The 26,795-nt window shown below is 36.3% G+C and overlaps 1 protein-coding gene across 2 annotated transcripts in view; it reads right to left on the bottom strand.

The window, feature by feature from the left end:
- MPP7 (membrane palmitoylated protein 7) overlaps nucleotides 1-26,795 on the bottom strand; it is a 147,536-nt gene that overhangs the window by 45,807 nt on the left and 74,934 nt on the right. For both annotated transcript variants that reach the window (XM_041489291.1, XM_041489285.1), the window contains 3 exons: nucleotides 19,896-19,973; nucleotides 14,874-14,954; nucleotides 266-397 (listed from right to left, as the gene is read on the bottom strand). In XM_041489291.1, coding sequence (XP_041345225.1) covers nucleotides 266-397; nucleotides 14,874-14,954; nucleotides 19,896-19,973 — 291 coding nt within the window. The remainder of the gene's footprint in view (nucleotides 1-265; nucleotides 398-14,873; nucleotides 14,955-19,895; nucleotides 19,974-26,795) is intronic.

Raw genomic sequence — 26,795 nt, 5'->3', positions numbered from 1 at the left:
ATTTAAATGCTCAGACTGGCCCACATATATAATGCTTAAACACCATGATGATCACTCATTGATGATGATTATTCATTTCATATGCTTTACTAATAATGACTGTGAATGGAAGTCACAAGTGTATTACTTTATGTTATGAATAATCATGTGTAATGTCTGTCTATCCACGTTTCAAGTTAATATCCCCCATTCACATTCATAATCTGAGCACCTCCCACCCTGCACGCAAACACAAAACCCCAAACCAAAAGACAGGGTTACCTACCAATGGTTCCCGGTTTTTGACGAGCCTAATTATTTTAACTGAATCTTCTTCTTCATCAATATCATCAGGCATGGGGGGCAAGACAGGATCATAGTTCTTCTGAGCAACAGTATCATGTACAGACAGCAAAGCCTGGAAACATTAATTGTCAGTATATTATTATTTGGCATCTAAAAAGTTTAGGGAAGGGAAAGCAGAGGATGTTATTCATACCCCGAATCTACTACTGTGATGCAAGTAGATTGAATATAATTCTTGTATACAATTTTACTTCATTTCCAACAGATGAAACAACTCCATAAAGAATATGTTTATATGTATATAATGTATACAGCTAGTAAATTGTGGGTGGAGAACTGTGTCTTCATACATACAAAAACACCATTTGCTTTGCATGCTAGCTTGAAATTACAAGAACTACGAACAGGAGAAAACCTTAGTCTCCAAAAGTAAGTAAATAATTATACTTCCATATAAGTAAAAAGTTTATTTGATGCAGTAGGCAGTCCTATGAAACAATTAAACAAAATAAGTACTTTCCAAGACTTCTGTTCAAGCACAAGATGTATAACATGAAGCTGTTGCCCAACCATTCTCTTTACAGGAGCTCTGAAAGCTTACTTCGTTACTGGATTCCTTTCACGTGAGCCTCAAATTATCTTAGGAATTTTTAATTTATTATGGAATTCATAACTGACATTGAGGAACATACTACTGAAGCAATTTGTTTTAGGTAGGTGCTTATCAACCACGTGTTGTGTATCTTTCCTGCTTCTTTTACTTCTCTATTGCTTCTCCAGTTCATGCATAGCTTGAAAAACATATTTTTCAAAGAAAAGCCTAACAAAGATTGACAAAAGGTTCCAGCTTAAAAATAAAATAATTTATGAATTTTCCTTTCAGGAAATAAAAATCTTCGCAAAGGAAATGAGGAAGCTCTTTCTCCTAAGGCTCAAAAAAAATCTCAGTGATAAAATCTCAGTAATAACACAAAATTCACAGTTTTTTTCTAGATACAGAACTCCTGAAGTTCTTTTCTATTTCAAAAAGTCTTCATTATTTGTAATACCCTGTACTCCAGTGAAAAATGGTTAAGTAATGCATTAGCTTTGGTAGTGAAAACTGTACATTGTACCACAAATAACAGCAACAGCCATAAGTATAATCCTATCTACTGCTTTGTTGCCTCTGTTTTCAAGTAGTTTCCTCTCACTATGTGAGTATTTAACAGCCATTCTTATTAAAGGACAGAAAATGCTGACATTTCTCTGATGCCAGTTTCCTTGCCACTTAGTAATTGGTGGCCAGTATTTGACTGAGTACACAAATGACCAGAAACTCTTAACGTTCTCAAGGATAATACAACTGTTTTTAAAAAACATGACACTTCCATTATGCTGCTCCAGGGTTTTTCTTTTCCTGAATGGAGGAAACTTTTAACAAAAAACAATTTCCAGACAATGCTACAAGCTAGCATGTCAAAAGCTGAAGGCAAAGAGCATATGGTAATCTTCAAATTCTGAAGTGTAAATTTAAACTTAGGGTTTCAACAAAACAAACACACAGGAAGATCATGCCTGCTTCATGATAAATTACTATTGTTTTACTAATCTTTATGCACATTGTACAATTTCATAAAAACACTTCAACACACTAATTATTTCTGGTTTTCTTCCCAATACGCAGTTATGAATTTATACTATTTACCATCAGAAATTACCATCTTCCTCCAATGAATGATCAGTTTTACTTTAGATCTGAGCTAAAAACCTCAGGCTAGCAATTATGGATCCTCCTGGAAATGTTTATTGTGATGCATTACATATGTAAAAGCCATGCAATCACATGCACTCCTCTAAGATGTATGTGAAATATCAAAGTTACACTAAAACAAAAGTAGTGTTTGCTTTTACTTCAGGCTACTTAAAGTTAAGACTTCTTAAACTAGTCTTCTGCAATTACATTTTCCACATAAAGCTAGGGCACATTCATGGACTGGTTCAATTTAATGAGGTTCTATACTGCAGTTTAAAAACAATCAAGCAGATAGAGAAAACAGATGAAAATAATACAAAGTACCATTTCCAGAGTAAAAGGCAGACACTTAAAACATGCTCCAAATAACCTACCTTTGACAATGAAACTTGCAAAACCAATTCTGAATTATGCCACCAGAGTCAATAAGACACTTCCCTGCTCTGACTGCCAGATCAGGATCCTGGACACTGCATACAAAACAACGATGCATCCCAAGTACTACAAACCAATACCAATCAATGCCTGGTATTTATGATGCTTTTCTTCACTCCAACTACACAACTAGAACTTATCAACCCATTCCATTCTTCCCCCAAAAAACATATTAAACCACAATGTATTATGGTTAGCCATGTAACATCTTTTCCTCAAACTGCAGCACTACTTTATCTCAGTGCAAAGGTATATATTTCAGATAAGAGCAGGAATGCCAGAAACAATGTGCCTTTTCTCAGTCAAGCTTTCAGAAGAGCTTCTGTCACCACAAACTTGTTTATGATGTACAGTAACATGTTAAGATTTCTTTCCTTCTTGTCTTCTATTGCTGCTTTTTTTAACACACCACACTCTGCCCACTGTAACTGCTCTGAAATAGTCATCAGATTTTGGGCAATAACTAATTTGCAAAGAAAACTTTAAAAGCCATTTTGATTTCACTTAATGTGTCCAACAATAAGTGTTCAGTCTGTCCTTGAGAGCCTTCTGTATTATTTGAATACAAGAATAAACTGCTGTATGCACAGATCTTCAGCAGAATCTTTGTACTATTCAATTAATATAGTATAAAAAAGATGTATCACACTAGATGTGTATAGAGAAGGTTGGGACTTTACTTAAAAATAAAAAAAATTGCAAGTGCCAAAAAATAAAACTTGGATCATAAGATGAACAAGATATACCCAGAATAATTGTGCAGCAAATACACAATGTAAAGACAGCAATGTTCTCTTTTTGTATATAAGAAGTGAAGAACTGATTAATTTCCATGATGCTCATTTTTTAACTCTCACAGGAAACTGCAAGAAGTGCATACAAATTTGGTTTTTTTAATGCTTTGGTTTTGTTTTCAAATACACAACTCTTCAGAACTATGTACATAGGATCCTAGATTTGGGTCATGTATATTTAAGCACCTCTGGAGAAAAAGATTTTATTTCAACTCTAAGTTCTATGCTCATGATTCACTAATGTAAACATGGTCCATATTTAGAACTTGAAAGGAGGTATGATTCAAACTCCTGCACTACCTAAATATAAATATTGATGTTCAGCTAAATTCTTAGACATGATCTAGCTGGAAATGAATACTTTCATCGGACCTCTGAAATGTCTAATAACTAGCGCTATATTTTTCATATTAAAACTATCACTGATCATTTCACAGTTTATAAATTGAAATTTTACACTATCAACTTACATGAAGAAAACCTGACACTGGAAACGTTGTAAGTTCTTTTTCTTAAACAGTTCTGAAATTTTAAATGTTTATTTAAATTGAGAATGTTATTAATGAAAACAGTTCTACGCTTTGAAAAATGTGTATCACTTAACTAGACTAATTACATTTTTGCTATTATAAAACAATGACAAATTTCATATTATTTTTTGCTTCTCCTTATATTTTGAGATCTCTAAGAGTAAAAATACAGCAGTAGCCTCTGATTCATGAACACAGCTCCTTATGTTTTTAAATTCTCATTATTAAAAAAATATCTCCATCTAAGCTTTATTTTTCATAGATGCTTTCTGTTCAGTAGTCTAGAAAAGCCTTTAGAAAACGGTAAATTAAAGAAGTGAAACATAATGGGTGAAGAAACAGAAGCAGCCTCTTTCTTAACAGTACTTGGAAAAAATAATTATTAGAAATTTAAACAGTGAATAGTGATCAACAGAAACTTTGTAGTAACTCAAACCAACCTTTAGGAGAGCCAACAGCTGCGACACTGCAACAGTGCGGCACTGCCAACCCAGAGGTGCTGACCCCGCCTGTGCAGCACATTACTGCCCTGGCAGCAGAGTCAGCAAAATGGAATAAAATGGCCCATGACTGTGCTGTCCCAGTGCACAGCTTGGATCATTAGCACCAGCCACCTCCTCTGGCAGTTCAGCTTGAACTCCATCAGGTGAGACAGACATTTTCCCACCTCTTTGCTTTGCCATGGTGCCAGTAACTGCCACTGAGGCTGGCACGGGAAAGTTTCACTTGAGGAGAAAAGTAACTTTATCAGCAACCACAGCAATGTGCCCCTGAACTCACCTGGCAGAGCTCATCCTCCAGAGAGCTCTAGCCATATTACGCTTTCCTCTGAGATAAGGTTACAGAAGAAAGAAAAAAGGATGAAAATGTTGGTGGAGAAAATTATTCAAGATTGGCAAGATTAATTAATGAGTAACTTGCATAAAATTAGAATAATGTGAGTAATGTCATCCAGCAATAGACACCAAAGAAGAAAAGCTGAAAAGAGCTGGGAGAAGACTGAATCACTGAAGGAAAGGCCATTGAGAGCATCAGAATGGAAGGAGAAGCACAGAAGTCATAAAAGCCAAACATGTGCAAGAATTTACAAAACAGTAGAATAAACCAGCAGAAAGCTGAAGCACTCTGGTGATGGCATACAGGCTCTAGCCATTGTGTGGTAAAGCAGCCATCAGAAATCAACAGCACCACCAACTCTGCCTGCTAAGGGACTATGTGCAACTTTAACCCTGATGCAAGATAAGGGTTAACAAAGAACAAAAATGCAGGTGAGGACAGGCATCTCAATCAGCAGATAAAAGAAATCACATTAGCTGAACACTCCATCTCAGCCAAAGCATGAAGTATAATCCAGAAGCAGAAGCAAGCAGTAAAACTACAGGCATGAGAAACTCAGTTGTGCTGCTGAAGTACCCAGAGGATGGCAAAAGTAAGAGCAAAAAAATTTTTTACAAGCTACAGTAATCACCTATCAAGTAGAGAAGTAGTACTATTATTTCCAATGCTGCACTAATCTAATCACTTTCCAAGAGAAATCCGCAATTCACTGTTCTGTACAAAATTCCCAAGTTAAATATATAGAGTACATAATGTTAAAGAAATCAGTTAACTTCCATTTAAATCAATTTGCTTTTGCCACTGAGGATCACTTACACTATTCAATCAACATAAGCAAAAAGCTTTGACAGGGACAGTAAGAAAAATTAAATAAGGTCCTTTAACTTAAGCATAATTTTATGTTCATAATCAGGAAACCAACGGGTGTACTAAGTAAGAGATAAAAAATCTGGGCTAATTTACTTCCTTCCATCCTGCAAATGATATATTTTCCTATATATCCTTTATAAAATATGCAGAAATTATACATTGTATGACAAGACAGCAGATATGTACAAAACAGAAAATAACATTCCATGCTTGCAAGTGTACTTGCATGCTTGCATCTGTACTTAAACTAAAGTTGCCCTCTACTTTAAGCTTGTCCAGCTGGCAATTAAATCCCTTTCTCTTCCAATCTTGGATGCAGCTGGGTCACAGCAGTAGTTCAAAATAATAACACATACAGAGTATATGTGTGGTTTTGAGTTCTTAATATCTACCATAGACTAATGATCTTAGCACAGCAACATCATTGGATTGATATTCAGTATTTATTACTTTTTCCTCTTTACTACGGTAGACTTTATTCATGACCATGTGAACTGCCTCTCACAAAAGGGTAATTTCCTTGCCTGAGAATGCTATTTCTTGATTTCAGATTCACCAGTCTGAACTGATGGGTTTACCTGCAGCTGGCAGCCAGACGGCAACAGCCAACAGAAAAATGAACTTTCTGCATCTTCAGACCCCCACTTCCTCTGGCTCAGTGTTCACAGCCCCTGGAGATGCTTCCCAAATCAAACTGTTCTCAGTGTTCACAGAAACACGCACTCCATCCATCCGTGTCATCTGGTAAAGGTGTTAATACCCTTCCAGATGACAGCCCTATGTTTTCCCTCAGTTGTGGACAACAGCGAAAAAAGCTCTGATTTTAAATCAATAGTAAAGAATTTGAACAGTCTGTTTTACATTCGCAACATTATTCATGTAGCTAAAGTGTCCTTGAAGATCTAAGCCCTGTTTAAGTAACTTCCAAGAGTACAAATAGATGGTTGTCAGAGTGGAAAATGCCGAGACAGCAGCACTGTTACAATATCTTGGCAATCCCTAATCGATTTCATTTTAGAAAAAGTGGCAGCTTCCCAAGAATATTAAGTGTCTACAGTGGTAGCATGTACCTTTTCTTGGTTTAAAACCATCCAAAGGCACCCCAAAGAAATCATATGAAAACATAAAGAAAGTAAAAGCTGAACATGCAGTTGTCTTTTCTAAAAAAGCATCTCTAGGAATGACTCAGCCTTTATTTGACATTGGCATCATGTCTAAAGTCCTCAAAAGAAAAAAATCTATTGATCCAAAAGGTTAAAAGAATCTGAATAAACCTAGTTCCTCCGGAAAATAACAACATGTATTGATCTATGATAAGGAGGTCTTAAATTCAGCTATAGAGTACTGCTACTACATGGGAACCTAAATAAAAATGAAGTAGAAAAAAGGAGACTGTTGAATGGAGAGTCCAAACACAATATGCTCCAACAAATGCAAAAGAAAAACACCACTGAAGGAAAAAGCAGAGTAAAGATTACATCTAAAAAAAGAGACGACTTGCTTTATATTGTGTAGTTTCTCCATTTTACTAGTTATTTTCAGTAGATTAATGGAATTACTACTTGAAAGGGATGTGATTTTATCTGTCATGACTTATTCCTCCTCCTAAATTACTGGCTTCAGCAACATTGCCAACTTTTATGATCTGTATTTGAATGCTGTAGTTACATGCATGCAATTCTACATTCTTAGGTGGGTAAGAGTTGGTTCCCTCATGTTGGAAAGTTTGTATATATAACCAAAGAATTTCTTTGATTTACTTTTCAGATTTTATATTTTCTGCTGCCAACCTGCCTGGCTTCACTTTTGTTTATGTTATCTATCACTTTGTTTATTATATGTTGGCTGCTAGTGAGCATTCTCGTATCCATACGTCTAAGATTGACAGACAAGCTCCGCACTGGACATGAGCCAAGTTATCACCAGATGGACCTGAGAGCATTTCCAGAGTAACATGATGGTTGTTACTTAAGTATTCTCATGCAGTATACTCATTCACCTCCCTTCTATCATTTTGTCTCAATGCTTATAATATGTTGTATGTTGTTACATGTCAGTTCCTACAACAATAAGAGTGTGCCACAACTGGTTTCTGATTTTCTCTGCCTCACAGATGTGAAAAATCAAGGCTTTTCTTGCTGTTTTTAAAAGGAATATTTCGCCATTATGTATATATGTTTTTTTTTTCCTTATTCCATGCAAGCAACATTCCAAAAATAAAGACAGCAACATATTTTCCCAGCTATCCTTATGCAGAAGAATTTTCTTTATAATTTTTTTAATTATGGGTGCAAGCAGAAATGGAAATCAGAATTCAAGGTCTAAAGCTGAAATGAGTTACAAATAAAATATATTTTTCCTCCAGCTGGTTGCCAAAATATGTGATGGATAGCTTTCCAAAGTGGCAAATAATTCAAAGACACAAAACACTGGGCAGAAGGATTTCAGTCATTTGCCAAGAAAAGTCTCCCAGCACTGTCCCCTCTGCCACAGCTTCATGGCTGGTTCGCTCAGAAAATCTATGGGATATGTATCCATCAACCAATGACATCAAACCATCAATGCTGTGGTCCTTGCCAATTGCTGCAGTCATCTGCATCTATTACTCATGGGGAAAAAATAAATATTTTTATCTCCCTGCTGATACTTCACAGCATACCATCAAAAATCAAGGACATTCTTGTAGGTTTACAAATTAATGACATCTGATTTTGCAAGTAAGGATTACGTAGGCAACTTTTTAGTTGACATACGAAGTTCATTGTACTCCAGCTCACCATATTAATGACTCCAAAGTGTTTGTACAGTAAAATCTCTTCATATATGAGCACAATTCCTACAACCAGTCCTATCAATACATCTCGCAGATCACTGATGAGCAAATAGTTAAAGATCGAGGGAAATTACGTTTCCTAAATTAGTTTAGAATAGATACTGTAGATACTGTAGCTTGTGTTACCATTTGTAACCATAAGTCTTTCATGAAGAGGAGAACAGACTCGTGCCAAAGTAGAAAACATTGGTACATCTGGAAATACAGGTCTCTGAGATGACAGGGCCAAAAGATCCACCAAGTGCCTAGGATACAGTAGCAGCCCAAACGTAGCTCAGATCTTAACAGACTTGAAATTTGTATTTGAGTTCTTCAGACACAAAACCTGAACAGTTGTAGGCAAATCCCAACAATTTCCAGTGGAAAATGTTGGCTTTGCAGAAAACACATAGTTCAGTGAAAAAGCCCTGACGGAAAATCTTCAGCAGGTCTAATTACAAAGGAAATGTTGGAAAGAAGACAAAGCTTAGATTAACTTTATTTTTTTTTAATTACATGCTACATGAAATGCTTCATGAACTACTCAAAGCAAAAATGGATTTTGCTTTATATTATTATAGCTCAATATTTTCTCTCAGTGCTTTGTATCTTTGTATGTTAAAGTTCTTGTAGAAAAAAGCCCACAGTCTCCTGGACATTAATTTACATTGCTGACTTTCACCAGTGACTGAAAGGCAGCTTTAGAAGGCTCTGCTGATAAAGGCTTAAAATGTTTGCTTTTTTAACAGAACAAGCCACACTTTGATCTGAACAGTCTATTAGGGTCACTATGCAAGCCTAGTAAGCCTCAGATGGCAGAGATGATGGTATCAGCAGTTGTTTAAGAAATAAAGGGTAGAATTTACAAACTTCCCAGTAAATACAAGAAAACCAGAACAGGACAGGACAACGTTAAAGGTATGCTTCATGTTCAAAGAAACCTTATCAAATGCAGGAATTTACAGGATTTGAAAATGAAATCTTCACTTGAAAATGAAGAACAAATTGCCCTGGCTTCATTATTTGCAGTTTTAGTTCTGTTTAATGCACAGTTCTATTCTGAAGGAAAGCCAAAGAGGTGAAATTAGATTAAAATATTTACAAATGTAAATTATTTTGTGAAACTGAAAGTCAAGTGTACCACAAATTAATTGCAAATAAAACAGCAAGCTTAAATCCTCCTTGCAATTCACTGGTGTATGCATCTTTGCCATTCGAAAGCAATTAAGCCCCCCACCCCCCAACTTAAAATAAAGAATCTGTATTTTGTATGAACAGTAATGTTCCCTGCCACACAAGCGCACTGTTCCCTTCACTCTGCAAGTAATCTTAAAGTTAACTTCCAAAATTCTGTTCATTATGAGGTAATAAAAGAGAAGACAAGAAAAATACTGTATGTCCACCTCTTGCTTCCTCTATGGCTATGGGTACAGTGCCCCAAAGTGACCCAAATACTTTACATTCTTGTGCACCATGAGGCACTGAACTCATTCACAGTCCTGCCGGGTGCCCTTGTTTAGGTACCTGGTTTATGTTTCAGACCAGCAGCTGGCAAACATTCCAGCACACATAAACAGAATTTAAACTCCACTGAAACAGGCAGAACCACCATTGGAGCGGCTTTGTTTCCTCCAGGTCATAAAGGTATAATCATTCTTCAGAGTAGTTTTAGCACAGTGGCATTAACTTTTGAAATAATTATTGTTCTGCCCATTACACCAATGACCACAAAGGACAATTTTATATAATTAAAACCACTTAATTTACCCTAATAGAGATTAACTTCAATGGTAAATCGCTTATTTTGATATTTAATGATCACAAAGGTAATTGCTGTTATAAAGACAAAGCAAATGTTATTTATATCTGAATATGTCCCAAGTCTGTCTCAAAGTTAGTGTAATTGGGATAACATTGTTCAATGGACTGAGATGGTTCATTCTTTAACAGTCTTTTTTGTTTACAGCCATGGCAATAAAGTAAAATGTTAATTCCTATAGTTATTTGTTTCAGTTTTTCAAATAATTTAAAAAATAAATAACAATTATGCTCTTCTGTTATGGCACCATCCCAAAAAGAACACAGCTTCTTCCAGCTTGTTAGAAAAGGAACTGAAACCTAGTTACTCAAGCCAGTTTTTAATTAAACATGGAAAAGAATTTGATCATCTGTGATTGCACATCTCCTTTCTTACAGTGTTCCTCACTGGACTTCTGCCCTGTTACTGACAGAGTTACTCTAGTGATCACTTCACTTCTTCCCATTTCCATCCCTACTAACAGATAAGACCATTTCACTAACTTGCTTGTGACACGTTCATTAAATAGCCAAAATTAAATTCCCTTTTAGGTGTATTTTGTGTTAGCATCTTTAATCTTAGTTTTCCAATTATATGTTCCAATTTACACAATTGCATGACAATGAAAAATATTTTGTCTATAGAGAATTTAAAAAAAAAAAAAAAGCTCAGTGCTCTCAACAGCAATACTTTCAGATTCATAAAAACCCCAAATTTTTATAAAGACATCTCTCTCAATTGCACTGGTGCCGATCTGATACATCATAATTTTTAAACTTTTTGTCATTATTTTCAGAATTCTCCTCTTTTACAACTCTCCTCTTTAAAGACATTATTTTTTGCTATCACATAAGTTCCATAAATTTTGCCAAATTATAAATCACTGATGCTGAGAACACTTATTTCTTTATGCTACTCATATTTTGTATAAAAGCACTCACAGGAGTGTCCTCTCTTAAATCAGAAACACCATTTCTTGATGTATATCCCAACTATACATTCTAGTCTTCATGTTTAAAACAGCTCAAGAGTTTAACAAGTCAAAATTAAAATGATGGTAAATAACCACAACAAAATGTATTGGAATTTACATTGTTGTGTTTGTGTGTGAGGTGCATGGGCATTTTGTTTGGTTGTTTTTATTAAATTGCAATAAAATGTATATCTTGAAGACACAAAACTTATAGGTATATACACTCATGGCCAGGCCAGGCCGGCCTGCAGGCAGTGCTGTGTAGCTCTGGTCAGAATGGTGTTTGGACCTAGGCGAGGACATATTTGGGTGATCTGAAACACCAACAGATCAGCCTTGAGTCTGCCTGCCCAGCTCTCTGCAAATGTATTTTAGACTTCTGAAAGTGCAGTTTCAGACTGGTGAAAGGCCTGGAGGTGAAGCCTCATGAGGAGTGGTTGAGGTCACTATGTCAGTTCAGCCTGGAGGAGACTGAGGGGAGACCTCAGTGAAGTCAACAGCTTCTCCATGAGGGGAAGGGGAGGGACAGACACTGAGCTCATCTCTGTGGTGAACAGTGACAGGATCTGAGGGAATGGCCTGAAGGTGTGTCAGGGGATATTTAGGTTGGACAGCAGAGGGTGGTTGGGCACTGGAACAGACTCCCCAAGGAACTGGTCACAGCATCAAGAGTGACAGTTGACTGTATTTGGTCAATGCTCTCAGGTTCATGGTGTGATTCTTTGTGCAGGGCCAGGAGCTGAACTCTGATGATCCTTGTGCATACACTTCAACTTAGGTTATTCTATACTTCTATTTCAAAGGGCTAATTTCTGGTCTGCTTAAAAGTAAAATAGAGTATTCAACTGGATTTAGGTTCTAGGGTATGGAAATACTATTCTGTTTCTTGATATCTTTAACAAGGTAAAGCAAGATTAAAGAATGCAAACCCTAAGTCCTTATTCAGTGCTGAAAATTAAAAATAATAAGTGTGGCTGGCCTGTATCCACAGGGCTACACAATTATATTTTAAATCCAGAATGCAAATGAAATGTCTAACACACAGTTAAACAAATCCACTTGATTTCCCAGAGCTACATGCTCTGTTCTACTTCCAGAGTTCTGTTTTAATCAGAAAAGATAAACCACAATCATTATTAGTTCATTTAATTACGGTAAGCGATGCCACATTTGAGAGCAGGGAAAAAAAACCCACTCTGTAACTGGATACTTCATGCAGTTTTTAGCAGAATAGAAATGCCCAATTTATTTTTCTTTCCAGAAGAAAATGCACCTGACAAAACCTTGGAATTACTTCTAGGACATTTTGAAATTCTCAGGTCTGATAAATATAACTGCCTCAGAGAAACTACTTTCTTCTTTAGAAAACTTCTCTGTGGATGAAAATGACAAGCACCACAAACTTGTCAAAGTTTTACTTATCAGATGCAAACACTTAGAAACATATTCAACAAAAGAATATTTAATACAGAATCAAAATAATAGAAATATTTATTGAATCAGACATGATTAGACACCTCTCCCAGCCTTTCTTGGCCCATCAACCAAACCTGCAAAGTTCTCCTTACATGATCAGACTTGTGGAGGCAGTGACTTGTAGTGCAGTAAACTAATCCTAAGCATCCTTCACCATGCCATAAACATTAGAGCAGAGCTGTAGGAAAGTGGAAGCTCTCCTGGCTCCAGCTAACATTGCAGTTATAAATCTAGTCAGGAGAGGAAAGTTTCCCCTGCAAAATAATGTACAGCCACATTAAGTCAATCCCAAATTAAGCCATATATGTTTTTAGATAAAGTCTATGGAACATCATTGGAAAAGATAGATCAGTTATCCCAAGTAATTTCAGGTGTGTAAAAAAGAGCTGTTCTAGCCATCATTTTGTCCCAGGAATCTAGAACAAAACCAAGAAACCCTCTCTAGCCATAAAACTAATAGCAGAGGGCTAGAAAAGCTTATGTAAGACATGGTATAAGCTCAGACACAACTGAAGGGACTAGGACATTTCTGGGGAGGACCTGCAAGTACTGAGTCCCAGAAATGTCCTTCCTTTCCTTTTCTGTCCAAGAGAGAGCAGGGGAGACCAAGAGAAGAATCTCAACTACAGCCTCTGACTGAATACAGCACAGTCACCTGGCCAATGTGACAGAGGAGGGAGCAGTGGTAATTTACCATCACTCTGAGGCATGTTTGCCATGACACGCCAGGGGGAGAAGATAATGGATAAGCAAAATACCTTGCATACCATCAGTTCTTACCCCTACAATACATGAACACCTGCAAGGTGCAACATAAACACCTGCAAGGCCCATGCAGGGCAAGGAATCATGCGCCTTGCACAGGATTAGGCAGTCTGGCCATGCAAAGGGCTTGGTACCCTGCAGCTGGGATCTCCCCCTGCAGCCAAGAAAGACATTTGCTAAGTTACTGCAGTTGTTCAATCACATTAACCACTCTGAGGGAGAGGCACTTGTTTCCCTGAAATCCCACTAAGATTATCACATTGCCTTTCACTGCTACCAAGGAACAGACAGCGAGAGTAAGTGTGTGAGGGAATGAGTGAGAGAAAGCAAGAAAAGCAGCGGGAGAGACACCATTGTGGCAAAGGAGCTGTCTTCAGACTCAGCCCACCAAAGCTTCAGAAGTATGAAGCACATGTGGACAATCACTAAGAAAATACCTACAGTGAAGGTTAGGATCTCTGCAATTTCATGCACCAACCATTCCTCTTCTAATATGCCCTTGGCATTACTTACTCCTTCAAAGAAAAAACAGCTTGTCATTTTACAAACTATGGAAAAAGTATCAGTGCAAAAATCGTCTAAAAACTGATCTTTACAATTTTGTAGCACTTTGAAGATACCATAGTTTCTCAGGTTTTGAGATCAGTATTTATACTTAAGATAAAAGTGCAACTGTCTTTAAAGGAGTTCCTTTCCACTCTGCAGTTTTCATTTCAACTTATCAACTGCTACATTTAATTACCATTTCAATAAGCATCTAAAGCACCAAGGTCTTCTTTATCTTAGCAATGGAAAAAATATGATTCTGTGCATCAACAATGATGCATAGGGGAGATTCTGACTGGATATAAGGAAACAGCTTTTACTAGGAGGGTAATTAGGAATTGGAAGAGGCCATGCAGAAGATTTGTAGAATGTTTTTTCCCAGGCCTTTATTTCCAAGACCTGATGGGAAAAGCCCTCAGCAACGTACTGTGTACTCAGTACTGACCCTGCTTAGAGCAGCACATTGAACCAGACAACCTCCACCCAGCCTCAGTGATTCGGTGGTTCTACAGCCTACTGTCAGATAAAAGGTATCAAGTTCCTCGAAAACACCATAGAGAACCCCAGCAGTTTTACAGAAAGATTTCAGAATTAGATGTTTTTAAAAACATTATCCATCATGAATTTTGTCCTGAGTACCAGGCTGCACTCTTTATGCATGATGCAGTTCAATCAATGATACGACTGACAACCTTTTACTAAAAGCACAGTTGTAACAAACTTATGAAGCATGCATTAAAATATAGCAAAAGAAAAAGAAATAATCTACTTTTAAAAATATCCTTTGCAAATAAGTGATTTCTTTTATAAGTACAAGTAATAGCATAATAATTTACAGACAACATTTAATGTGTTTCTTCATCACAGGTATTTCTGATTAACACTGCATACATTCTTATGTATGGCACTTAAATTCTTAAATGGCACTTGTTAAAGCAGACAAACCCACACACAGCCCAAGGAAGCTGATGCACACACCCATGCAGAATGCACTTTGCAGGTGCAACTCATCCTCACCTTGAGATTGGGTTTTGCAAGGAGTCTCAACAGCTCTCTGATCTCACTGCTCAGTGGTTTGCTCTGCAGCTCCTCAGCCAGCTGGGTGGGAGATTGAATCAACACAAAGACCATTAGCAAAGCGTTGTTTTACCCAGTGCATCAGTGACAACCCAGAATCTATCTTGTTCAAGGTTACTGCTTTCCAGCATGTTCAAACAGAAGCCAGCATGAAGGAAAACACCATCAATCACCGCGCTTCTGTTTCTGGCCCTCAGTGGACCAGATTTAAGCCAGGCCTTTTGGCTCAGTTTAACACAAGTAATCATTTTTGGCAAGGGTGCAGCCAGATCACATTCTGATTTATAGCAAAGGGGGCAAATCCCAGCACTTCATTTAAGTGAATGGTCCTTTGCGTGCAGACAAAGAACTGCTTGTAAAAATGACTGGATCAAACTTTGACACTGTCTATAAAAAACAGTTTCAAATGAGGTGGTGAAATCCACACTGCTTCCAAAAACCCACAGTAGCTGTGCTGTTTAGGACTGGGATAAGAAAGCAAAGTGCCCCTACAGTGCAAGCAATCTGAACCTTTTATTATGTTTACACATACATGGGAAGGAGCTTGTTAAACGTGAAGCAAGTTAATCATAATATAATTTATAACAGGTCATCAGCAATTCAAGTCTGTAAAATGCACAAACTATGTCCTAACAACAAGATCAGTAATTTATGTTTGGTTAAACTACAAAATTGTGGCTTGGTGAACAATAGAGCAGCAGCTTAACTTTTAATCCCATGGCCATTTAGCTCACATCTTGGGTTTTCTTATCATGCCCTTCTCAACTAATTTGGACCCAAGAGGCATATTTTACTGCAAGATTTTAGACTCAAACTATTTTTCCAGAAGAAGGAAAAGCTAAAATGCATTTCACAACACTGAACTTTGGTTTAAAATTCTGAAGCTACATGGCTCATAATGCAAAATGTGATTTCAGATAATCGCTTGTTTTCTTTGCATTAAATCAGTATCATAAAAATGTCTCAAAGGAAGATTGGCTATTTGCAGCAAGTAATTTTATTTGTCCAAGCTAATTTTAAATTTGTACTTTCATTTTGTATACATTTTCAATATAAATGGATGTAAATATATGTAAAAATATAAAAATGTATATTTTGCATAATTATATATAGTAGACAAATCTATTTGAAGAAGCCATAATAGACATCAGATATGGTTTGAATACCTTTTTTTCTTTTAACCTTCAAATTAAACAGTGTCAAAAATTAATCACCTACCATCCTACAGACTTTTAACTATAATTGATAGCTAAAAACATCCAGCAAGTACCTCAGTGCTAATATTAACAATGTTTGTGTCTTAATACCAAAAGATCAGAAAACAATCTCTGTAGGAAAGATCAGGATTAAATATTTTAATCAAAGCCAAATATTGAGGTAATCTGACTGCAATTGAGTTTGTGTGTTGGAAAAGCCCTGCAAAGCTGAAAATTTTCTGTGATAGGAATAACAGCAGGTCTATGACATGGGTTACCCTTGGTTGTCTTTTCATTCTTTAGATTATGCTGCTCATCACTGGAAAATACAATCTATTAATTTGTGTTTCACTGATGGAGACAAGCAACCACTCAGCAGAATGACCATTTCAGCATTTCTCCCTCAGATGAATTGTGCACAAGTATTAACTCCAGCAGAACTGGTATTGGCTTTGGTGGTACAAATGCAAATGCACATATGTAAGGTTTAGAACAGTGAGAAAAAATACTTCATTACTGCTTAAACAGACATTTTAATCTCACAATTTAGTAAATTTTTTTCAGAGATAAAATAATATAAAACCTGTTTTCCTTCATGTGATTTATACTATTTTCCAAATATTTTCATTAAGGTTTTAGGCACATTTAATACTTTGTGATAGAAGAGGAGGAAAACAAAGATTGAAAGACTAAATTGTGTTTTCAGATGAGCCAACAGATACCACCTCAGCTGGTCTAGACTGGATTTTTGTTTGCTATTATTGTTGTTGTTGTTAAAATGCTGAGATTTGAAACAGCTACCAGCAGCAGTACATGGCATACTTGGGACACACTGACACAGTGATTTCCTCCTGTGCTAAAGACTGCAGCAAAAGCTGTCTGAAAACCTCCTCTATGATCTCTTGAGGGAACCACAACATTTCAACAAGTTCTTTATGAAAAGCTGCCACTAAAGAGAGGGGAAGAAAAGCAAGGGAGAGGGCCAGATGTGGAGTGAGGCTGGTAAGGTGGGAAGCACCAAGGACTGGTCTTTAAAGCTTCTGGAGAAAGTTCTGAAACTTCTTTTGCTAGAACAGTCTTTCTACCATCCTTGAGGCCTTATTTGCTGTATACAGCTATCCTGCCAGTGATATTGTCGTGGTTTAGGAATGGTATTCTCCAATTTAGTACTCCTATGCACTAAAACCATGCACCACTTTCCCTTCCCTCTCCAACTGGAGGCACAATTGCAAGATCACAGGATGAGGTAAGAACAATTTAATGGAAATGGCAATGAGATAAGACAATGCACTATACTGTACTAAATAAGTAATAGCAGCAATATTAATAACAAAGGTGTAAGAAAATTAATTACTCATCTGGAAAAACCCCCTGACAATAGACAATACCAGATGGCTCTCTCCACCCCCTTTTCTTGACTGAAACAAACCCTTTCTTCATGGAAGAGAGTCCGTTTCATAAACTCTGAACTGACACGAGGTGGTATGGAATAACCTCCATGTCCTAATCATGTCCTCTGTCAGCTAGTGCAAAAAATTAACACTGTCCTGGCTGGAATCGAAAGAGATGTTTACATCATTTGCATGAAATCATTGAGCCCTAAGTCAGACACTACTGCTTCAAAATAAGAGGAAAACAGAATGTGTGATAAATTCAGCCTAAAAGTCCCTGGGGAAGAGAAGAGAGAAGGTATGGCAGCTGGGAATATGAAAATGTTTAGAAAAGCCTTGCCACAATTGTTACTTCTAAAACTGCTTTAAAAAACACCACAAGAATAAGAACACACTCCTTAAACAGTTTTATTTATGACAGCAGCACCTCAGATTTGAGTTTAAAATCAAGCAGGAAATATCTACTTGCTAATAAAAATATTGCCTTCTTTAACTATAGAACAATTACTATCAGTAGGAAGAGAAAACGGTAATTTAAAGCCTATTGAAATGAATGTGTGTTTAATAACACCAACATGCTCTTAAATCCCTGAAGTTGACAGACCAGTCAGACCAGTCAGACAAACATGCCAAAAAATGAATAGCACTTTAAACCTAAAACTTCACGAGTTTGGGAGTTACAAAGCCCACTGTATGTAATTTTGCTCCCTCAAAATTTGCTGATAGCTACCAAAACATAGAAAATCCTGCAATGTGCCAGCCTGGCTGCAGCCACCAAAGGACATCCCTATCCTATGAGGCAGTGCCCATAAAAGCCACTGTTCACCTACAGGTAATTAATGAAGAAGCAGCAAGAGCGTCTATTAAAAAGAAGCTGTACATTTGAAGTAGGTAGATGCCTAGACACAATCATGTCCCAACACGTACACTTAAAAATACTACCATATGTACCTGACAATACATTCATAGGGTTAAAAGCCCCAACCTGTCTCAACTGAGGAGTGACAGAGTACTTTAATTTGGAGATTTTCAAAACTATACATTTTAAATGGGTCTGAACAAAGAATGAGATTGCTCAGTGTTTCTAAAAGTATCAAAAACTTAAGTTTTGTATCCAAAAATAATAAATTATTTTTATTAAGAATTTTAGCCCAGAGATCCATAACACAAATATTAGAAAGGATTATTAATATGTCAGCAAGAACTTAATGAAGAGAATTTCAACCAGCTTTCTAATTTTCAAAATTACTATCAACACTATTCAAAGCTACATAAAGGTTAAAAAAATATTACTAATATATGCCTGATGTCAAGGCTAATGTATTATTATAGTTGGTATGTTACAGGATACAGCTCTCCTCCTACTGAAACATGATTAAATTACCACGTATCCTTTTTTCAATAGTCTCAAATAAGTCTAATTTAGTTTTTTGCTATAATGCTACCAATCTCAATTCACAATTTTTAATAATTTGTAAAATTTAAAACCCAAAATCTATTAATTATATAAATAGTTAATATTTTAAAACATCTATAAAGTATGTGAAGTTTCAAACATGCTGTACTGGAAATGGATTCTAATACATATTGCCTTTTCCAAAAAGCAACCTGACATCATCAATTGCAACAAAGATTTCTGGATTTCACCTAAACCACAGTTTATTAAACATTTCTCTATTCTGGCCTACCTCAGGTTCAGTCATAGTTTATACAGGTGTGTTCACAATTCATCTGAATCCTAGAATTAACCAAATAGCAAGAAATGGCAGGTTGGATTTTTTTCTTGAAAATAAAAATTATAGTAACAGGAAATTAACTACTCCATCAATGCTGACCACTTTTACAATTTATTTTTTTGTTATGAAGGTAATTTGGAAAGCTCCAATATCAATAAATCACTACTGTACTTTTTCTTAAATAGTTTTGATTTTTTTCAACAAACCTCCATTCTAGGCATTTCATATGCTTCATTTCTGTAATATTATTTGTCATTTCTCATGTTGTGTCAGCAGTGCTGCTATCTCATTTGTCTTTATTTTTCCAAAGCATTCCTCTTGTCTGTGACTTTCTCAAAACACTAATAGTTGACAGCTTTTCCCCTCCCAGTAGAGTTCCAACCTGTAATTTTTATTGCTTAGTTACTAAAGCAGAACAAGAGGCTACCTAGATGCAATGTTTTTATAACATGCAAGTGAATAAAAATCAAAGTAATATCAGCAACAAGCCCAGTGATGACAGAAGCTTTGGAAACCTTTGCAGCTTCTTATGATTTCAGCTCAGAGGATTACATTCATATGTTTGCACTATGAAGAGTTCTGCTTGCAGACAGTGTTTTGGTAGACTTGGTACCAGTGATCTCAGCAGGGGACACTTACATCATCTGCCAAGGCTGCTGCACCATGGAGTATGGGCATCGGGTTCTGTTTTTCATAATAATGCAGTTTTTCATGAATCTGGAAGACAATAGAACAAAGTGATACGTTTATTTAGCAGCATGAGAAACAGTACAAAATAACCTTGTTGAGTCTGTTGACTGTCTGTAACTAAACATCCTTATAGTAACCTACAGGCAGTAATCATGTAAATGCAATTCATCATCATCCTCTGTTGAAGTGCTAAGAATATGAAATCAGATGGAAAAAATGCTCAGTATGCAGACCAACCCACAGAAAAACTAAACATTTGTGATTTTTCTCTCCTGGCTTTCTCTGTCCATATTTCTAACATATTGCTTCAAGTATCAATTACATTTTATATTGCTGCTGAAAACACAAAGCATAAAGTGTTTATCCCCAAGATGGATATAAAAACCCCTGTAAATTATGATTTATGAAGTGAAATAATAGCTTGCCACCCACATCTTGACAGACAACTTGACAGAGCGGCTGCCATCATTAAAATAATTCAGAAACAAGGGCAAAGAAGTGCTAATATTAATTCTAACACATCTGAAAGAAGGAGGCAGTCCTTCAGCAAGTTAAGGTTTTTAATGAATAATTATCAACATTAAAGATGCACTGTGCTTTGGTTCTTCCTAAAAGGGAAAGGATACACCATTATTTAAACATTGCCCTGTTACCTCCTCCACAAGTTATGCATTTCAAAATTTATATTTTTTCCAGTATGAATGCTTTTAAAAACCAAAGTATTTTAAGACTTCAAACAAGTTTCTTTGTAGGTATTTCAGAATAGCATAAAAGACTATATTAAACATCTAACTTTATTAACATTATTTTCCTGAATATACAAATACTAATTAAAATCTCAAAAAAGAAGACAACAGGAGTCTGAACTAATGCAAATATATCCCATTCTTAGATTTTGCGCTTTAGTTCTGCTGCTCTGAAGGAGGCATGAACTCCAGATGGTTGGAGGAGTTGCAGAAGGAGCTAAATCAGGGACTTCTGTGCTTGGCAAGGAGGAGAAAACGAGGTCTGGCAGAGGCCGTGGGGTGCAGAATTTGGCTGGGGACTCCCTCATGTCCTTGGGAAACAGGATCCCCAATGATCCAGTGATACCCTAGCTCTCCCCAGCACACTGCTGGGGGAGGAGCAGGACAAATGCCAGACAGCACAGACAGATTTAAAGAGCAAGCAAACCACTCTTTACACATTGAAATTGTTCAGAGTTGACCAGATCATCTCCATTTTGCACCAAGTGTTCCTTCCAGCCTTCCCCACTTCTTCCACATTTGCTTTTCTCTGCTTACTTCTCCTCCAGCAGCACTCACTCCTCTCACTGCCTAGGACCCCCTCACTCTTTAATTTAAAGCTCATTCTTTAAGCCTGTTCTTTTTAATTTACACCAAACTTTCACAAGTATGTCCATAACAAGATAATGCCATGTCAGTGACCCTTGTGCTTGCCATTTTTCCTGTCTTCTGCTGTGCTTCATAACCCGAAGTCCACATCTGTTTTTCCTCATTTAGACTGTACATTCTTCAAAGTAAAGAGCATATTAATACAATATAGCAAGGTCTAAGTCTTGATTGATTCCTTCATCATTTCTGCAGCCTTAACAAGATTATTTCAGTATGTCATTGGTTAAAGGATGCTGAAGTTCTGACATACCATGGTTAAGCATGAAGGCACTACAGTCGCTTAATTTATAAACTGTAAAATAATTTGTTCTCATTTGGAAACTACATGGAAAGCACTACTGTCTCCAGAAGATGAATCTGAATTTTACATCACTTATGTAGACATTGTTTACTCAGCAATTACTTAGAGTAATTCATACTGATTTCACGAAACTGTAAGTGACCAGGCAACTTCATATTTCTAGTTCACAAAGCAGAGAAACTAAACTAAACAACTTGGGAGTTGCAGCTCCCCAAGTTTGGCAGAAATTTGTGATTTATTTGGACTGTTAACTTGAATAACTAAATGGCATAGTAAATAAAAAAGTCTTAAAACCATCATTTTTTGATTGCTTTGACAACATCTTGATTTTATCCAGACTGAGCTTCTGTCAGCTCTGAAGTCAGAAGCAGCTGTCTATATTACCCCCTAGTTTCTCAGAGAAAATAGAAGTGCCACTGCTGATTAAGCTGCTTTTATCCTGGACAACCTGTACATATCTTTAACACTGAAACTAATAAAAGGAAAAAGTCAACCAGACAAAAAAAAAAAAAGTGGAGATAGTCTTGCTTAACCCATCTTTGATAAAAATGTTACACAATTGTAAATTCATGCAACAAAAAGCAGGTTTTCAAGAGGTGGCCCAGCATAACCTGAACTTGTTATTGGCTTTATCTATAGCCAGAAATTGCAGAAATGACTGAAAACAAATTTTTATTTTCCTAAGAGTGAACGTTGGATTCCAGTTAAGCATTTAAGGAGACTCATTAAGGTCATTAAGGTCAATCATTAGGGAGGAGCTGTAGAGAATAACTGCCTAACCAAAAAAACCAGAAGCTAAACAAGTAAGCAGGAAAATTTAACTAATACTAGACAGTTCTAGATATTGGCTTTTTCTAAATCAAATTGAAAATTTTATTAATTTACTGTACTAGCACAATGAGTTTATCTAGGGATAAACGTTTCGTGGTCTATGGTTACAGACACTGCAACTTCAGCACACTTCCATTCGAGATGCAATACAGAATGCGTTTTTCCCCCAAATATCTGATTTTATTTGATAGTAGTTTGCATTCTTAGTTGAATCTATTTTTAAAATCAGATCATTAGATGACAACATCTGTCTTTCACATCTTTGTAATTTAAAGGATATACCTACGGAAATTAAAAACCACTGGTCTGTGCACCAAGATGCAATCACTGTGCAATACAAGGATTACCTTTCTTATTAGTATAAAATTACCACATGCATCATAAAAACAGTTACCTCATACCTCTAACTTCTGGATCAGTAATGTATCCATAAGGCATGCATCACTTTTATATAATATATTCCTGAATGCAGTAAGACAGGAGATTTAGTGCAACTCCACTGATAAAGCAAAAATTTCAGTGAGGCAAAAATGCATTTTCAGGCAACTCCTTCCCACCTTGTGTCTAAAAATGTATTCCAAGATTATTTGTTCCATAATTTCCCCTACAGATCACAGCACTGCTGACCAGCCTCTAGTTCTTCATGTTGTATATTTAAGTCTTTTTTGAAGACAAGTACAGCACTTGCCTTTTCCTACTCTCTGGGCACTAGGTCATCTCTGTTGTCTTTCAAGAATGACAGAGCACATTTGCAAGCTCACCTGGCAGCCTTTGAATCTGCCAGACTTCAGGGTGATGAATGACTGATTTATGATAAACACCTTTAGAGAAACTACTGTGCATGCAGCCATATGCTTTGGCAACCTCTCCACATGCTGTCTTTCAGTTAATTATTTTCCCAAATATGAAATTTTTACATCATGCTAATATGCTACATGTATGCCAAGCACTGCATTTCCAAATTTCAGCTTTTATACAAGTAGAATTTGAAATTTTAATACCTAGATTAAGTGACTACATTGATGAAAATGAATAATGTCAAGTAGCCAAACACAGAAATGAAAAACAAAACAGGACAAGGTGGTGCAAATAGTTCGTCCCTTTACAAACGTCACTCAATGAAATTCAACTCTAACAGAAATTAAAACCACTCTGGAACACTTTCAGAGATGTATGAGAGTGGATTCAAAAGTAAAAACAAGAGCATTCACCTACTCAAAATAACATGTGTCATATTTGTAGCCATGTGTTTGAGCTTCAATCTAAAGAATTCTATTTCATACAAAAGGCAACTTTACCCTACAGTGCGATACTGGATGTCCAGTAACTCTAATACCATTGCCCTATTTCTACTAGAAACTTAAACAACATATAGAAAATACAGGACTGTATTGTGCTTAAAAATAGGAAATATAGTACATCTGTTTTAAGTTCTTCTGACATTTACATGTAAAGCCTCAATGCTGAAAATCTCTTCACAGATGAGACCAAGTCTGTTAAAGCAAAAATTATATATTGTAAATAAAACATAAAAAGCTGTTCTGCTGAACAGATGACTAAGTTGTGCGGGGTGTTTTGTTGTTTTGTTTTGGTTTTTTGTTGGGTTTTTTTTATGACTACCTATTCTTTTCATTGCAGAGTAAGAAGAACTATGAGGTTCTGCAAAAACTGACAATCTAGTCTGAAGTTATGCCCCAAGAGGAAAAAATAATCATTTGCAAACTAATACAATTTTTGGCACACTTGTAAGTAAGAAAAATTGTTTCTGGATTTTCCCAGAGAGACTGAATTAAGCTTTCTATAATAAAGCAGAGTAGTGTCCTCAGCCAGAAAGTCAGAAAAATAAGAATCTTAAGCAAAAAGTCCTACAAAATAAGCTTAATTTCTCCTTTTAGATTTCTTAATTTCCATGTACAGTTCTAATATCATATGACTGAAAACAAAAGAGGGGAGTGGGATAAGCATTACCAAAGGTGCCAAAGACTTGACAGAAGACAAACTTAGTCTTGTTGACAGAGCAGTTGGGATAGGAAAAGAGTAAGTGTATGTAAAAGTACAATATGCAAAAACTTTTAACCCAAAAAGCACTGGTCATCAATGAGCCATACCAGCACATAAAAGACAAGAATTGTCACACACATAGTATGAAAATGTTCTGCTGACCACACAAGGGTGTCACCAGCTACTCAGACATGTCAACACCTTTGGATAAGAGCTTTTTTTATGGTAATGACACCTCCCTGACAGGAGGTGCTGAAGAGGATCCTGTGAGCATGTGAGTATTTGCACTGACCATCATTCTGGGGCAGACAGCAATTCTGGACCAGAGTGCTTCTCCTTTTGAGAAAGATCAGAAGCTCATATCCTCTTATGAGTTGTATAAACATTCCCTTATTTGGGTTTTATTTCATGAGATGAGCTATCACTCAGCATAAAGATATCCTACCTGCAAAATGCGTTTTAGCATCACATCATATACATTTCTGGGGCTTTCCTCTTGATTATCCTAGTCTTGCCTGCTGCCTGCTAGCAGTTAATGTGCTTGTTGAGTTTCAGCAGAAAGGAACCCATTTCATATACTGGATTGCTGATGTAAAACCAAAGCAGCAGAAGTTGAGAAGATAGGAAATTGCTTTAAAAAATATACTAGTGATCTGAACTAGAATGTCACTATAAACACACACACAAAGCATCAAGTTGTGTCTAGAAGACAGGCACTGAATATACTGTTGGAGAAAGTCCATTACAGTTGGGAGAACATCTCCTCTAAGTGCTCTCTTCATTGTATTTTTCATCATATATCAACTGCAAGAGTATCTGAAATTAAAGCACTGACAAAAGCCATGCAGCTGCTGTATTTATTGGCTTAGTCAGTTACATGGATGCATAATGGAAGACTCTTGTATGCAGAGAAGCTGTTAACTGTCCACAGAAGTTTCAGTTTCACCTACATTTGCAAAAATATATTTAATTCCACTAGTGGCACCACTACAAAGTGGTGGTACTACAAAGAGGGGCATCTATACATGAAGAAGCCACAGCAGATTAAGAGAATGGAAAAAGAAAGCAAAAGAAAAACTTGAGGGAGGAGTAAATGCTAGTTTTGGCTTAATCTGCAATGTGTGTTCTGCATCTGAAATATCTGAAGCAAGAGAAATAATTCCAAGGCACTCATGACCATAAAAGACACATTTGTGAATAGTTCCAACATTTTCACAGTGAGATTTCAAGACAGGAATTAAGGTTTTCACTAATAGTATGACCTTAACTCTGGGATTTGGACTCTTGAGTTCACTGTCTAAATTTACCAACAACTTTGGTCAAAGTAAAATAAATAAACAAGAACGAAAAAAAGAAATTATGGGCTACAATGAAACAAATTAAAATAACTATTAAAACCATTCAGAAATGATAATTACACAACATCATCTCTGCTGAAACAGAATGCATATTTTGCTTAATGTAGAATTTTAATTAAAAGATTAATTCCCTGCCTTTCTCCTTCCAGAACCATACTCTATCATATGAAAATAACAGAAAAAGTAGCCAACTCTTTGATTTATCTTTATTACTCAGTGGTGGTCTGTAAACCTATTTAAACAGGCTACTCTATCATATGAAAATAACAGAAAAAGTAGCCAACTCTTTGCTTTATCTTTATCACTCAGTGGTGTAAACCTATTTAAACAGGACAAAAATACAGACTGAATGCAAAACTTCATTTGTTCCCAAACCTTCTGTCCTTAACATTGCAGCTTTGGTGTACTAAGGAACTTAAATACATGAACAACTCTGCAGTGCTATGGCATGATGAACACCTAGGACACATACAGCCTTTAAATCACATTCTAACCATACCAACTGAATTGCAGTTAGAGATAGAACACTGCTAAGAAATTAGCATTGTGTATTTTAGAAAACAGAAATAAAATAGAAATTAATAAATCATAGCTAACTGTTCGAAGTTTGCAATGAGCATTTCAATTTCAATCCTCATAGTAACATTAAATTGCCTCAAATATAAAATAAGTGATTGCAGAAAGGCTTCTGAGAGATTGTCACAAGAATCAGAAGGCTTAAAAACAGATACTCAGAGATCTCAATTCTAGCCCATTTTGCTACAGCAAAAAGTTTTAGCACAGGAGATGAGCAATTCTCCTTTAAGGCTTTTTTCCAAAAAACAGAAGCATGAAAAGTGGGATGTGTCTGTAGGTCTGTGTCTCAGAGCTATGTCTTGTAATTTTTCTAATTTAAAATTTCATGTCTTCATGCTAGTATCACCAAAGAATATGAGAGCAAATTAATAAATAACTCCACTATGCT

This window comes from Pyrgilauda ruficollis, unplaced genomic scaffold, assembly GCF_017590135.1.
Source record: "Pyrgilauda ruficollis isolate IOZ18807 unplaced genomic scaffold, ASM1759013v1 scaffold12, whole genome shotgun sequence".
NCBI classification, from domain to species: domain Eukaryota; kingdom Metazoa; phylum Chordata; class Aves; order Passeriformes; family Passeridae; genus Pyrgilauda; species Pyrgilauda ruficollis.
The sequence above is the reverse complement of the archived record's forward strand: the minus strand, read 5'-3'. Positions and strand labels throughout refer to the sequence as shown.